At 37.2% G+C, this 14,639-nt stretch overlaps 2 protein-coding genes across 2 annotated transcripts in view; one reads left to right on the forward strand and one right to left on the reverse strand.

Annotated features, from left to right (window-relative positions):
• The window catches only part of NDUFB11 (NADH:ubiquinone oxidoreductase subunit B11), a 51,195-nt gene extending 42,888 nt beyond the window's left edge, over positions 1-8,307 (reverse strand). The window contains exon 1 of the mRNA XM_032210287.1: positions 8,084-8,307. Within this exon, the coding sequence (XP_032066178.1) occupies positions 8,084-8,275 (192 nt within the window). The 5' untranslated portion in view covers positions 8,276-8,307. The remainder of the gene's footprint in view (positions 1-8,083) is intronic.
• Positions 8,308-9,345: 1,038 nt separating this feature from the next.
• The window catches only part of RBM10 (RNA binding motif protein 10), a 32,726-nt gene continuing 27,432 nt past the window's right edge, over positions 9,346-14,639 (forward strand). The window contains exon 1 of the mRNA XM_032210284.1: positions 9,346-9,536. The gene's annotated coding sequence lies outside the window, so the exon portion shown is untranslated. The remainder of the gene's footprint in view (positions 9,537-14,639) is intronic.

Here is a 14,639-nt window from a genome sequence, read left to right on the forward strand (position 1 = left end):
TGCAACTGTGAGTAGTGTGTACTGACTGGCTAATGCAAATAACTTCACTTATTTTATGGCAAACTGCTGTTAAAGATGTACTTCACCAGTAGCCGGTTGGAAATTCAGCTCCAACTGAATGGAAGATTCAATTGCATACAAAGGAATATCAGTATCCTAGAGATACCAGTACTGATTAAAAAAAATAAAAATAAGGTAGGTTGCAAGATGTGAAATACAGAAAAATAACTCCTAGTCAAAGAACTTTCCAAGATCCCCAGCGCAGTCTTAAATTCTAAAATCCCTGTTATTGTATACTTGGTAGCTTTGGGCCCTGCAAATCAAGAAACAAGTGGAGATGGTTTCTCGCTTCCTGAATCAGGTGAGAAAAGCATATATATTTAGTTGTTCATTCAAGAGACAAAACATGGATTTTTTTCAACACCACTTTCAGCTAGATAGCCTTTGTCAAAATCTTATAACGCATTTGAGGTTTTCATTTTCCTGCATCTTGTCAAGTAGAGATGTGTGTGCTCTTTGCAAATGTTGACATAATTTCTCAGTAGGAGAAAATTCTACTAAAATGCCTGAATAGGTAACAATCTGTATTCATTGGCGCTCTAGCACCTACTCTAAGCAAACCATCATGCTTTCCTGTAAAGTTTCTTTTTACCAGCAATCCTGCAACAATCCATATCGAAAAGAGACAGAGAAATTAGAGAAACAGAAACAAAATTATTTTAGTTAACTGAAACTGTGAGAGGATGACGAACTTATAGCAAAGGGTGAAAAACATACATGGATAAGAAAGAACGAAGCAACATCCAACTCCTCCAATAATACATTTTCCTGTCTAGTAGCAAATAGCTACAATTCTCACTAAACACAATGGATATTATGATATCTTTTTAGCTCTTGTCTCACCTAACCAGACAATGATTAGATGACTCTGAATTGAACATTTCAATAAAGGTAATGGTAAAATGTGAAGTGCTTGATCTCTTGCCCTGCTACTTAAAATTTCCTTGAGGCACCAAAGCTACAGAGGGCAGGATCAACAATCATACATGCTGTAGCAATTAAACAGAACAAAAAACCCTAGTTATAATAGCACATGGAGTCACACCGCCACCATGTGGCCAGATGTACCAGCTATTCCAAGATCAGTGGATATAGTAGCTGAGAAACCTAGAGTTCCAGTTGGTCCTTAAGTCACGAAATTCAAAAAAGGGATGTTATAATATTATAATTCAACTTTATAAAGAAGCCTGGAAACTCTTACCTAGCAGTGCATTTTTCACACATACGACCCTTTGCAACATCCCCATGGACACATGATCAAAATTCAGGCGTTTGGCAATTGGCTCATATTTATGATGGTTACAGTGTCCCAGGGTCATGTGATCACCTTTTGTGACCTTCTGGCAAAGTCAATGGGAAAGCCAGATTCACTTAACAACTGTGGCAAGAAAGATAGTAAAATGGGTCAAAACTCACTTAACAACTGTCTCCTTTAGCAACAGAAATTTTGGACTCAATTGTGGTCGTAAGTTAAGGAATATCTGTATATAAACAGAGACGAAACCCCACTTCCTTGTGGCACTGATGATGTTACCTTGTTGGGCAATGAAACATCTGCAGAAAAAAAGCCAAGTTTAGAGACAACCAAGGACTCTACAGGTCAACCCCATGTTCTCTAAAGCTAACAATGAATATTTATTGTCCTAAAAGTCTACAAAATTGAAAAGCAAATACTGGCTCAAGAATACTAATCTCTGAAAAAGTCAAGGACTATGAAAGAATATGTCCATAGTAACACGTTATATAAGAAGGTTAGTTGTTGGAAAGCTGACTCAATCTCCCAATGGCTTCTAAAGGTTATTTTTTATAGCACTCATTTAAGTGAACAGTATCCACTTAGCACTTAAAAAGTTCATAGCTTCTTTATTCTTGGAGCTAAAACCTTGAGATTCAAATATTCAATATTAAACAAGAAAAATCCAAAAGGAATGAAATATTTCAGTCAGACCATAAAACAACATTGATCTGTTACAGATGGGGTGATTCCTACCACAATAACCAAAAAAACTCATGTTGGATTCCAAATTAAATCATAGATCACAAGGAAGCTATAAAGAAAAAATATGGAACTGATTGAAGAATGATATAAACCACAATATTCTAAATTCATGGAGACTTGCACTACAGAGAAACATAAAACAAGAATCTAACACAAATTCCTGGCTAAAATCTGTTATTTATTTCTACAGAAATAAAATCTCCCAGAAGCAAAGATCCTCTACTTCTCTTCCCCTTTTCAAAGGGAAAAACACTACTCTTTTCTAGTCCAGGAACTCTTGCCTTTATTTTTAAATGACCTTTTTTTTCTCTAGCAGAAGGCTGAATTAAGTAAAATTAATATTGGCAGTCTTGTATCAGACACTGTACCCTTTGAGAGGACACAGATTAGATTGTCCTTCATGAAGGGATGGCATGCACAACCACTTTTAATAATAAATTATTATGGCATTAGAAAAGTCTTTAAAACTTACATATGAAATATGAACTAAAAGACCAATATTGAACCATAAAACCTTTTAGTAATAGCACTTAGATTTATATACCACTTCAAAGTGCTTTTACAGCCCTCTTTAAGCAGTTTAGAGTCGGCCTCTTGCCTTCAATAATCTGGGTCCTCATTTTACCCACCTTGGAAGGATGGAGGGCTGAGTCAACCTTGAGCCGGTGAGATTTGAACTACCAAACTGCAGCTAGCAGTCAGCTGAAGTAGCCTGCAGTACTGCCCTCTAACCACTGTGTCACCTTGGCTCATCATTTATGAATAAAAATAGCCATTCATACCACTACAAATACCCAGGAATATTTTTATCCCTAAAATAAAGTGCTCTAAAAAAAAAAGAACATCAATTTTCCATTACTTTCTTTTATTAAGTCACTCCAAGTAACATAATCTCATGGGAAGACATTTGCTTCCACCAGGAAAAATCTAATCTCTGCTGATCAGAAAGCATGAACTGATGATACACATAATATGTTAACAGTGGTTATAATATTCAACTGGCTCATCACTATTAGTAAACCTACACAGAACTTTAATGCTTTAAATCCCCCAACAAAATACATCCAGTCAAAGTGCTAAGGGAAAAACTGAATTTTTATTTTTCTGTGAATCTGTTTGAAAACAGCTTTCTTTAACCTTTACCTTTCTTTAACAGTGCCTTCAAAAAGTATAGAGGAAGACTGCAGGAGCTTTTTGGTCTTGGCTGTAAGACTGGAAGCAAACTTCCTATCTTTTTCTTCCACTAAAAGAAAAGCTCTTGTTGAGGTTACAGTCTAAAAAATTAGAAACCCCACACTGGCTGAGCTCATGCATCACATTAAACCACTGTGGCTTTTTCCATTTGATCAAATGGTGATAAAAGTAAATTACAGCTTAACATAATGGGTTAATCTAATCACTAACCATATCATAAATAACCATTATTTAAATCATTTGAGATTTGCAGCTGGCATTGTTCTTTTCACACAAGACCTAGAAGAGCTACACATACCAAAGTTTCACAAAACAGGAGAACCATTTGGCTTAAAAATAAACTGAAAAACAGCGAGGTTATGTTTAATAAATCCACCAAAGGGGGAAAAAAATATCTGGAGAAGAACTAGATGTAGCAGACCACTATATATAGTATACCTTGGCCAATGGATCTCAATAGAAGGTGATACAATAACGAAAACTGGACAGTGTGTTAAATGTGATTGGCAAGCATTCAGTAAGCTAAGCAGAATTTTTAAGAACAATCTCCCCCTATGCCTGAAAACTTTTTGATCAGTGTGTGCTACCTGCTCTAACATATGCCGGTGAAACATGAACACCAGGGTGGATCTGATTTAAATCGAGTCAATTTAAATCACAATTTAAATCACTAGTAAAAAGGCTTGATTTAAAACATAAATTTTAAAAAGCAACTGTCCTGTCTGTCCCACTGCGGCTCCTCCTCTGACTCACTGTTGAGTCACCGACAGTCCCATTCACTTTAATGGGATGGCTGATGATGCAGCAATGACACAAGGTGAGGGATGTGGCAGGCAGCAGGTGAGTGGATGCCCACTAACAGGCACTGCCATGATGGATCTGAAATGACAGGTGCTCTTTAGACGTAAGCATTCATTCTTGCTAGTAGTTAGATTCTTTAATATTATTATTTGCAAACAAAATGAAGGTTTCCTATTTAGCTTGCAGAGCTTGGATTCTTTGAATGAGTTTACCAAAAATGTAAATATTGCAGAATATACAGCATCAGACTACATAACAAAGCTCCATTTCATGCTGAATAAACTAAATTATTAATGTATCTTAAATATATATTTTTCTTTAGATAGATTTTTACTCCAAAAGCATTTTATTAAAATAAATTTGATAAAAATAGCAAAAACTGATTTAAATTTTAAAAATTCAATTTTTTTTTTTAAAAAAAGTATCATCAATTTTTATCCATCCTGATGGACACCAACATCATAATCGATACAAATGCTATGAGTAGTGCAAAGAGCCATGGAAAGATACATGCTTGGCATTACGAGACAAGACAGAAAGACCTGCATATGGATTAGAAAACAAACAAAAGTGTATGATATCAAGAGAATAAAAGAATTGAAATGGAAATGGGCTGGTCACATAGCAAAAAGAATTGAAGGCAGGTGGAACAAGGCAATGATACAATGGATCCCATTGGATAAAAAGTGTCCGCGAAAGAGACTTACAAGATGGATCAATTAAATCAATAAGTATTTCAGGCCCAATTGGCAAAAGAAAGTTAAGGACTGTATTGGTTGGAAACATGTGGAAGAGGCTTTCATTCTGCAGGGAACAATGGCTAAAATGATGATGATGATGTATTATCTACTTAATTCTAATAGGTCTGAATATTTCTTTTTTAAATCTCTCCCACAAAAGGGGTTGGAGAAGATTACCTTGATAATTACTTTGAGTGGAGTAGATGTTCTGATTTGGAACATATGTACTGATCCAGCAAGAAGAGAGAAATCCAGCAATGATAGTAGTTAGCTTTATAATAACCACCCAAAAGTTGGACCTCTCAGAATTCCCTGCCTAACGTTTTATTGTCTGAATTCCTTTTAGAATTTTTCATTTTAAAATATACAATTGAATAATTGTAACCAGATAAAGGTATCCATACAGATATAAAGTACAATTCTTATTTTCTTTAAAACAGCTGATTTTAATAAATTTTACAAGCACAGTAAAAACTGAAGACACAATCACCCTTTTAATATAAAGTTATACTTTTTGAAGTTGTGGCTCGGTATGGTGAAAAGAAAAATATATACAAAGAACAGTTTACATTTTATTTATGTAAAATATCTGGTGTTCAGTTTTAATTTATTTAAAACATTTATATAGCTGCTTATCTTCCAATCAACTCTGGTCCATTCCCAATATATGCCACATTCAACGAATTAAGTTTTATTTCTGAGTAGAGAATCATATAGACAGGTTCACACTATGCCATGGCTTGTTTAGGCTTATACAACATGCTGTTTTAAACAAACTATTAGAATTAGTGTAAAATAGGAAGCCAATATCTAAATTGTATATTAAGATTATGAAAAAGAAATCAGCTGATGAATGAATAGATGTTTATATAATGCTCACAAACCTCATTCCTATCTTTAACAGATAATTGTTATGGAAAGTGTATAGTAAAAAAAATCATTATTTAATATACATACTGATTTTCTTGTCTGTACTTCCTTCATTTTAATTCTCTCTTATGCCTTATATTATTTGCAACCAGCTACAGCATTTATGAGACCCAGTTTAATGTGGCAGTTAAAGCATTAAGCTAGAATATGGGAGAATGAGTTCTAATTCCACTTTCGAGGAACAAAGCTAGCTGAGTGACCTTGGGCTAGTTACTTTCTCTCAGCCACAGGAGTGAGGCAATGGCAAACCACTTCGGAAAAAATCTGGCCGGTAAAACTGTAGGGATTGTGCAGGCAAACTCTACAACTTGTCACAACTGCCTGGAAGGAAAAAAAGCATTTATATACTCTTCTATTAAAATAATACTGTATACATTTGATCATACAGTTCACCTCATTTTTCCTCACTGCAAGATCCCATTGTTGCTATTTTTTTTAAACAATACGATACAATGAACATATTAGCCATTGTTGGAACTCCTGCTCCCCTGGATCTATTGTTACTTTTTTATCATTTGTTGTTTTTTTATTGTTTAAATCATGCAGGCACATAAAAAAGATTTTGGTGGTTAATACACTGCATGAAAGAAAGGCTTGTTTCAATATATCACAATTGTACTTTATAGGATACTTTTATGAATGTTCCTGAAAAATAACTTCCAAGATGGTATTTATTTCCAGATAAGTGAGAATGTTAAAATCCCATAAAATTGAATGAAATTGTATTTTAAAACACTGAACTCATACATATTTCACATAAACAATTCTGCAAACTGTGAAAATACTGATTTATAAATGGGAATGAAACTAAGAATTAAATACCTGACCAAGACATCCCGCCTGCCTATGAAAAAGAATGAGTATTAATTTTAGTCAATCCCAGGGGCTTTACCATGAAAAATCAAGGCCTAATATAATGTAAAAATATGCATGGCATAATGCTAATCATGTGAATATTATTTAGATATTATGGTGCTATCTTAGGCTTCAATTTAAACAATACACTAGAGGGGAAAATTGGAATCATTTGTCTTTGTTCATGATTCTTTTATGTTGTGACAGCAATTTGATTAATATTTGTAAAAATCAAGAGCCTTCTATCTCCCACTGATGTTGAGGTTGCATATTGCACTGAATATGGTTTGGAGATGACGATTTTCAAGATTCTTTCCAATGATAATTCTATGACATAATGGCTCTCTAAAATAGAAAGAAAAAAGAAAGAACTGTTTCAAAACTGCAGCCTAAACTTAACAACTTTCTCTAGTGATCATACCAGCAATTCAGGATTCTGTAAACTTAACAACTTTCTCTAGTGATCATAACAGCAATTCAGGATTCTGTAAGACTGAAATGAGACATACTAACATTTTCACTTAACAGAGCGAAGAAAATATATAGCACTAGTTTTCCCATCTCTCCATGCAACACAAATCCTGAGTGAAAGAAGCATAAAGGATGCACTCTTGGGCAAAATCCTTCAAATACTCTTATTACCCTACACTTACTCCAGTACAGGTAATCCTCAATTTATGACTACAATGGAGCCCAAAATTTAAGTTGCTAAGTGAGAAATTTATTAAGTGAGTTTTGCCCCATTTTACCACTTCCCACATTTGTTAAGTGAATAACTGCAGTTCTTAAATTAGTAACGTGATTAAATTAATCTGGTTTCCCCATAGCTTGTCAGAAGGATGCCAAAGGAGATCACATGACTCCGGAACACTGCAAATGTCATAAATGTAAGTCAGTTGTCAGTTGTAAATCATATAACTATGGGGATGCTGCAACGGTCATAAGTGTGAAAAATGGTCATAAGTCAGTTTTTTCAGTGCCGTTTTAGGTTCGAATGGTGACTAAACGAACTGTTGTAAATCAAGGATGCCTGTAGTTGCATCCTTGGGTCACAGGGTTAGCATTAAGGTTACTATTTTGTTTGTTACAAACTGGTGCATAAGTGCACCAGCGTGCCTAATGTCCCTGTCCTACTGTCCCCATTTCCTGTGTTCTTATTCATGTTTATTCTTATTCCTGTTATCGTGTACATGAGTGACAAACTAAATAAATACAATAAAATAAATAAATACTCATAATTCCAGGATAGACATTTTCTACATTTCAGAAAGCTCCAGACCTGTCGGCCAAATCGCTGCCCAAATATCTGGCTGAGAATCCTGTAGTCCGACCTACCCAGAGGACACCATATCACAGAAAGATGTTCTTAGAAAATGAAGTCTCTTTCCAAAAAAAGAAAAGAAATCGCTCCTCCTTTTCAAACAGAAATGGAAGGAAACCCGTACGCAGCTGCCCCTTAGTGTCCCACTGCTCTTTTAGCTCTCTCCCCTCTGACAGTTCTCACCTTGACGAAAGGGCTCTTCTCCTCTTCCTTCTCCATTGGGTGCCACTCAACCACGTCCATAGGGCGAGAGGCCGGGGAGATCCGGGCAGAGACCGTGGTGTTCGCGGTTTGGCCGGAGGAGACCGCACGAACCGGTAACCCCAGCAACCTCTGCGAGCCCGCCAGCCTCCGCAACGCCGCCATGGTCGACATTCTAACCGGAAGCGGAACCCGGTCCTCCGGAAGTTGCGCTGGGAGGAAGAAACCGCTCTATTGTTTTTATTTGTTTAGTCTGGATACGGCAGTGATAGAGAAGATCAGACGGATATCTCGAAACTGCAAAGAGATGCTTTAAAATAAATAAATAAATAACAGCTCCCGATAGAGAAAGCCTTTGTGATGATGTATGACTAAATACTATTTAGATTAGGACAGTGTTTCTCAACCTTGACAACTTGAAGTCCTATGGACTTCAACTCCCAGAATCCCCCAGCCAGTATAGCTGGCTGGGGAATTCTGGGAGTTGAAGTCCACAGGACTTCAAGTTGCCAAGGTTGAGAAACACTGGATTAGGAGACTCCAACCTTGGCAACTTTAAGGCTTGTGGACTTCAACTCCCAGAATTCCTCAGCCAGCAGAGCTTCTTCAGCTCTGAGAAGCTTCCCCACTAGCCTGTCAAAACTGAAGAAGCTTCTTGGATGAGAAGCAAAACGTCTTCAAAACAAGAACGTCTAGTTGGCTCCTGAAAAAAAAAAACACCTTTGGGGCAGAAACGGATGGTTATGTGTAACATGTTCACACTGGTGCAATAGGACTGGGTGTTTGTAAATATAATTTATTGGGACTTTAAAGTTAGGGTTTTTTTTTTCTTCACTGTGAGTTGTATTGTGTCGGGGGGGGGTGCACTGAGGGAGCTCAACCAATCTCATTGTACATACGTTGTGCACTGACAATAAAGTATTATTGCTGTTGCTATTGTTGTTGTTGTTGTATTACTGAGCTGTTCCGCACAGCTACTCCTTTTGCAGAGGTTTTTGCAAATAGGAGCCGATCTTTCGAACTAACCAAAAAAAAACCTATTCGCAACTGCCGACAGAGAAACGAAATCAAAGCAAACGAAATCCCAGCAGGAGGACCAGCTTCAGCGAGCCGGCGCCAGAAAGGCGAGCGAGGAAACCAGAGCTCGAGCGACGGAGCCTCTTACCAATCCAAACCCAGAGCGGGCCGTTACTACGACGGCTTGCCAACCAATGGGTGCGCGCGGACGGGCTTCCCTGGCGCGCTGGGGGAGGTGGGAACGAGGAAAGGCGGTCGGAACGCTCCGGTGTCACCGACGACGACCGTGACGAAGGGAGTCTCGGGAAAGAGGCGCGGGGAGGGGAGGAAGGAAGGTGGCTTGGAGGAGCGCCGCCATTTTGCGAGGCGAGACGGGTGGCTCGGTGGTCGCGCGAGCCCCGGGGAAGCCGTTCGCCAGGTGAGGAAGGCGGTAGGGAGAGGAGAGGCCGAGGAAGGTGGAGCTTGGTGGCCTGGACGGGGCGGTGTAAGCTGGGCCTCCCTCAAGGCGCCTCGGGGAAAGCATCGTTCCTCCCTCCTGGTCGAGAAGAAAACCGCCCAGCTTTGGAGCCTGGCGGAAGCCGGTCCTGGCGGTTGAAATACCCTCCCAATGTTTGACCCCCGTTCTCGAATACGAAATTTGTGGAAGGGGAAACCTGCTCAGTTAGTACGGGGTGGGTGGGGGTGAGGGCGAAAAGCTCCTATTGAGAGCGGCCTGGTCTCGCTTCCTATGCCCTGTTAGTAAATGGACGTGGGTTTTTTTGTGGCAGGTCAACAACACATCGATCGTAGAACAAGCTTTTGAGGTCTAAAGGATCTTGTTTTCTCTGGGGGTTGGAAGGGCAGATCCTGCGAAACGCTGGCTTCAAAGCGGAAACGTTGAAACAGGAGCTAAGCGGCCAGGAAATGTAAGAGAGGCAGTTAAGTCTGTAACCCTTGAGAATTGTATATGCAGCATATCATAACAAAGAACCCCCCGTTTGCCAGTTGTTGGTAATACTGCTCTCTTTAATGTGACAAGCCCACCCGTATCTAGGAGTGTCTTCTGTTCAATGAATTGACATTTATTTACAAGTAGAATCGGTCGTTTAGTACCGCTTTAGGAAGCCTTAATACCATAAGACCACACTTAGAATACAATACTACATCTAGTTTTGGTCACTCTATTATCAAAAAGATGTTGAAATTCTGGAAACTGCAGAAAAAAGCAGCAGAGATGATTAGGGGGCTGGAGGGTAAAACAGAATTCTTTATTGGCTGTGTGATTGGACACACAAGGAATTTGTCTTTGGTGCATATGCTCTTTGTACATAAAAAGACAAGATACATTTGTCAAGAATCATAAGGTACAGCGCTTATAGTCATAGGGTACGAACAATATCAATATAAATCGTAAGGATAGTTAGTCATGCAGTCATAAATGGGAGGAGATGGGTGATAGGAATGATGAGAAGTAATGCAGCCTTAGTGAATAGTTTGAAAGTGGTGAGTGAATTATTTGTTTAGCAGAGTGATGGTTTTCAGGGGGAAAAGAATGGTATGAAGGACGGTTGCAGGAATAGGTTATGTCTAGTCTAGTGAAAAGAAGAACTCGGGGTGACATGATAGGTGTGTTCCAAGCAGGGTTGGGCTAGCCGCTAGAAGATCTTGAGGGTCCCTTCCAACTCTCTTATTTCTGTTTTCTGAGAATTGAGAATTCATGGTTCAAGTTACAGTACTTGATGGGAATGGAATCTTCCATATTTCACTGTTCCTAAGCTTGATTTAAGTTTAATATTTAACTTTTATATGAATATAAACTAGAGCAAGTAGAATGATTTTTGTATCTTGGTAGAATATTTAATAAATATAGGAAAAGGGATGGAGAATTGTTAGGATTGTAATATTGATAAAAAGAAGTGGGTAATATATGAGCTGTTGAAATTGAGGAATCCAAAAGGTATGATTGCAACAAAACAGTTGATTCTTGTTATTCGATTCTGTATTTGCAAATATACCTTACTTGCCGAAACCCTAACCACAAAATCAATACTCATGGTGCTTTCACGGTCATTTGTGGATATGGAGGGGGGGAAAAATTGAGTTACGCAAGTTGAGGTTTCAGTATTTGCTAATTCAATTTTTCACTGTGACTTTATACAACATAACTACTACAAATAATGAGAATCTTCCACATGTTTGGATGATTTAGTGACATAGAGAGAATGAGACTGAATCCAATATAAAAAGGAAGAGGAAAAAGAGAAAGATTGTGAAAGTAGCCATGGCTGGTTGGATGGAGTTGGTAAAGATCCTTCAAAGGAAAGAGTTGAGAATTTAACATTAAAAGGAAATGTAAAAAGCAGTGTGTAAAAGTAATAAAAATAAGATTGGTTTGACAGAAGGATATGGAGTGATTCAGTGAATGGTTTGATATGAATTAGATTTAGCTATATTTTCTTCTCTTTGTATCTGATGTCTTCATACTTTGGCTTATTTTTATTCCTTTCCAACTCATTGCAAAACATTGATTTTATATATATGCTGGGTTTTTTCCTCAGAACCCCTGTATCATGTACATACTCATGGATAAGCCCATCTACATCTAAGCAGATCTTGATTTTTTAACCAAAATGATAATGAAGAATGCACTACCTGTAGATAAGTCAATTGCGATTTTAAAAACAAAAATTTTGAGGTATGCCTTATTTGATGGTGTCACATTTTTCACGATATTTTGGTTAAAAATTTGAGGGTTGTCTTATGCACAGATGGACACATGTGGGTATATATTTTATGTATACAGTACTGCTGTTTAATAAACATTCTGTTATAGAATGTTTAATGAGGCTGTGAGAATGATCTTGGGAGACGAGGAAGAGCCTCAGCTTAGACAATAGTCAGACAAGAGATATCTCACTGGAAGGAAATGGGGGCATGGGAAATGTTTCAAAAGAGACCCATCCCCTTAGTTCTCTGAAAAGTAAAAGCAAGGCAGTGAAGAAGTGCTTTCAGATTTGCAAGACTTTGTTACTGTAACCCCACAATAAAAATAGTATTGCAACTCATGATTTTGGTTTTGGTCCAGATTAACTTGAAGCGCTGATAGAATGGGTTTATTAATTTAAAAAATGCTTATTTTGTACTAGATATTAAGCCAGTAATTGGCAGTCTAACTATTCTCATCAAAGTAAGTTCAAAACATCAAAATTAAGACAAAGTAATCAAAATTTTGGAAGATGAGCAAATCCTCCAAAACTAATGTGAGATTCTGGAGTTTTTTTAAAAAGTGATAATTGGTACATGAAACCTGATGCTATTCTCAGCAACAAGATATAACTTTGGTTCTTAAATCACATTAGTTAGATTCTTAGAATTTGCTAAGCAAGAGCCAAACTCTGTTTAACCTATGAGATAAACCAAGTTAAACATACATTTTCAAACTCGAACTTAAAAAAATAAAAATTCACAGTCACTGAATCTCAGCATGCTGATCTGCAAATGTATATTTCATCTGACATGCTTGGGAAGGAAGGCAGAGTGGAAGTCTTAAAACATTTTTGACTAGATTTAAATTAAACATCAGAGGATAAGATACTAATGGGAAATAAAAGATGTAGTGACTGATTTGGCCACTGGGAATTTCTTTCTTGGTCAGTTTTAATTAGTTTGGTTATTAAACTTTGATTTGGACTTCTTTTCTAAAGATGTGGCAGTAAAACCTTGTGTATCTTGAAGTGAATAAGAAAGCAGACCATAGAATAATAGTCATGCATGTGCAAAGAAACTCTGGCAATATTTATATTCTCTGTATGTCTCAAATTCCATTAGTAATAGCACTTAGACTTACATACCACTCCATTGTGCTTTACACTACTCTCTGAGTCCTCTTAGTATGTTGGCATACTGCCCCCAACAATCTGGGTCCTCATTTTACCAACCTTGGAAGTATGTAAGGCTGAGTCAAACTTGAGCCCATGAGTATCGAACTCCACACTCTGGGCAGAGTTAGCCTGTACTACTGCATTCTAGCCAATGTGCCACTACAATAAAAGCTGCAGTTTTGTGATGATTTAATTGTACCTTGCCTTTAGATTAACACTAGATGAATGGAAACTAGTAAACCAAGCATAGGTCCTACAAAGACCCATACATTTATCTGGCAGGGATGACAACATCTTTATTTCTTAAAAGATGAATTCCGGGTCCTCATGAGAGCCATTATAGTGAGTGTGTGAATAATGGTAGTAAAGTACAGGTGGTCCTTGGGGTATGGCCATTTGATTAGCAACTATTCAAACTTGGTAATTTCACTGAACAAAAGGGATTTATAACTGGTCCTTGGAGTTCCAGTCATTACAGTGTGTTCCCTGGTCATGTGACTGTGATTTCCAATGTTCCCTGCTGTATTCCCATCAGCAAAGTCAATGGAGAGGTTGGAAGTCATGGTCATGTGTGGTCCCTGCTTAATGATGGCAACTGGGACTATTGGAATTGTTGCTAAGTGACATGGTCATGTTGCATTTTACATCTAGGTCAATTAGCAGCAATTCCCAACTCAATTACTATAATGGGTAACATTTGCTATGGAGCTCATAAAGAATTCACAATTTTGACTTACCTGTATTTGTTGTTTTCCATGTTGAAAATTCATGGAATTTAATTTTCATAAGCAATTACTCTCTAAGAAATATAATTACTTCTGGAATTCTACAAGAGAATAACAGAATGTTTCTACTCTAAAGGGATTTTCTTTTTGCATGTTAGTGGAGAATTTGTGTACTAAGACTCAAAGTGCTTTTAGACCCATAAATCTTTCTAAATCTGTTTCAAACATAAAAATGCAGATGATTATCTGACTGATAAAACACAGTATTATGTACTCAAAGTCAGATAGCCATTCTACTAAAAAGCTAAGAATGCATATGTAAAGTTTTAACTAGTATGAATACATGAAAGATTAGAATTTAGTCCCTTTCTGGAGCTCAAGAAATGGGATGGATCTGAGTGGGAAAATTAATGGTCTGTCCTTATCTGCCTATGTTTTCTGAAATCATACCATTTTCCATCTGAACAGTTTACAAAAGAATTCTCCACATTATGTAATAAGTGATACAAATTTGACCTTAGTTACATACTTAGCTGATTCTCGCAAGGTTTATGTTTATGTTAATAGTATTTGCAAAGTTGAAGATAATAACTGGAATTTTTGTGAAATTGTGGGTTATTGCTATGCGGAATTGCAGATTTGAGAATCTGTAATCATTCTTGCATTATAATGCAATATATGGATTTATGCCATATCCAGAATTTTGTTTTTCTTATTTACAGAATTATATCTTAATCAGATCTTTCCGTTTTACTATTGATCGAATGCATTGCTTTACTGTTCATAGTTTTGTCAGTGATTAGTACTGCATTAACCAAGTGTGTTCAATCCAGAGTTCAATCAGGATAATTATCTGTATCTTATTTCTTGTGTTTACATGTTCTGATATTTTTTACTCACATTCTTTTCACTTCCTTCAAAATATTTGGAAACATT

The sequence above is a fragment of the Thamnophis elegans genome, chromosome 2 (genome assembly GCF_009769535.1).
Source record: "Thamnophis elegans isolate rThaEle1 chromosome 2, rThaEle1.pri, whole genome shotgun sequence".
NCBI lineage: Eukaryota > Metazoa > Chordata > Lepidosauria > Squamata > Colubridae > Thamnophis > Thamnophis elegans.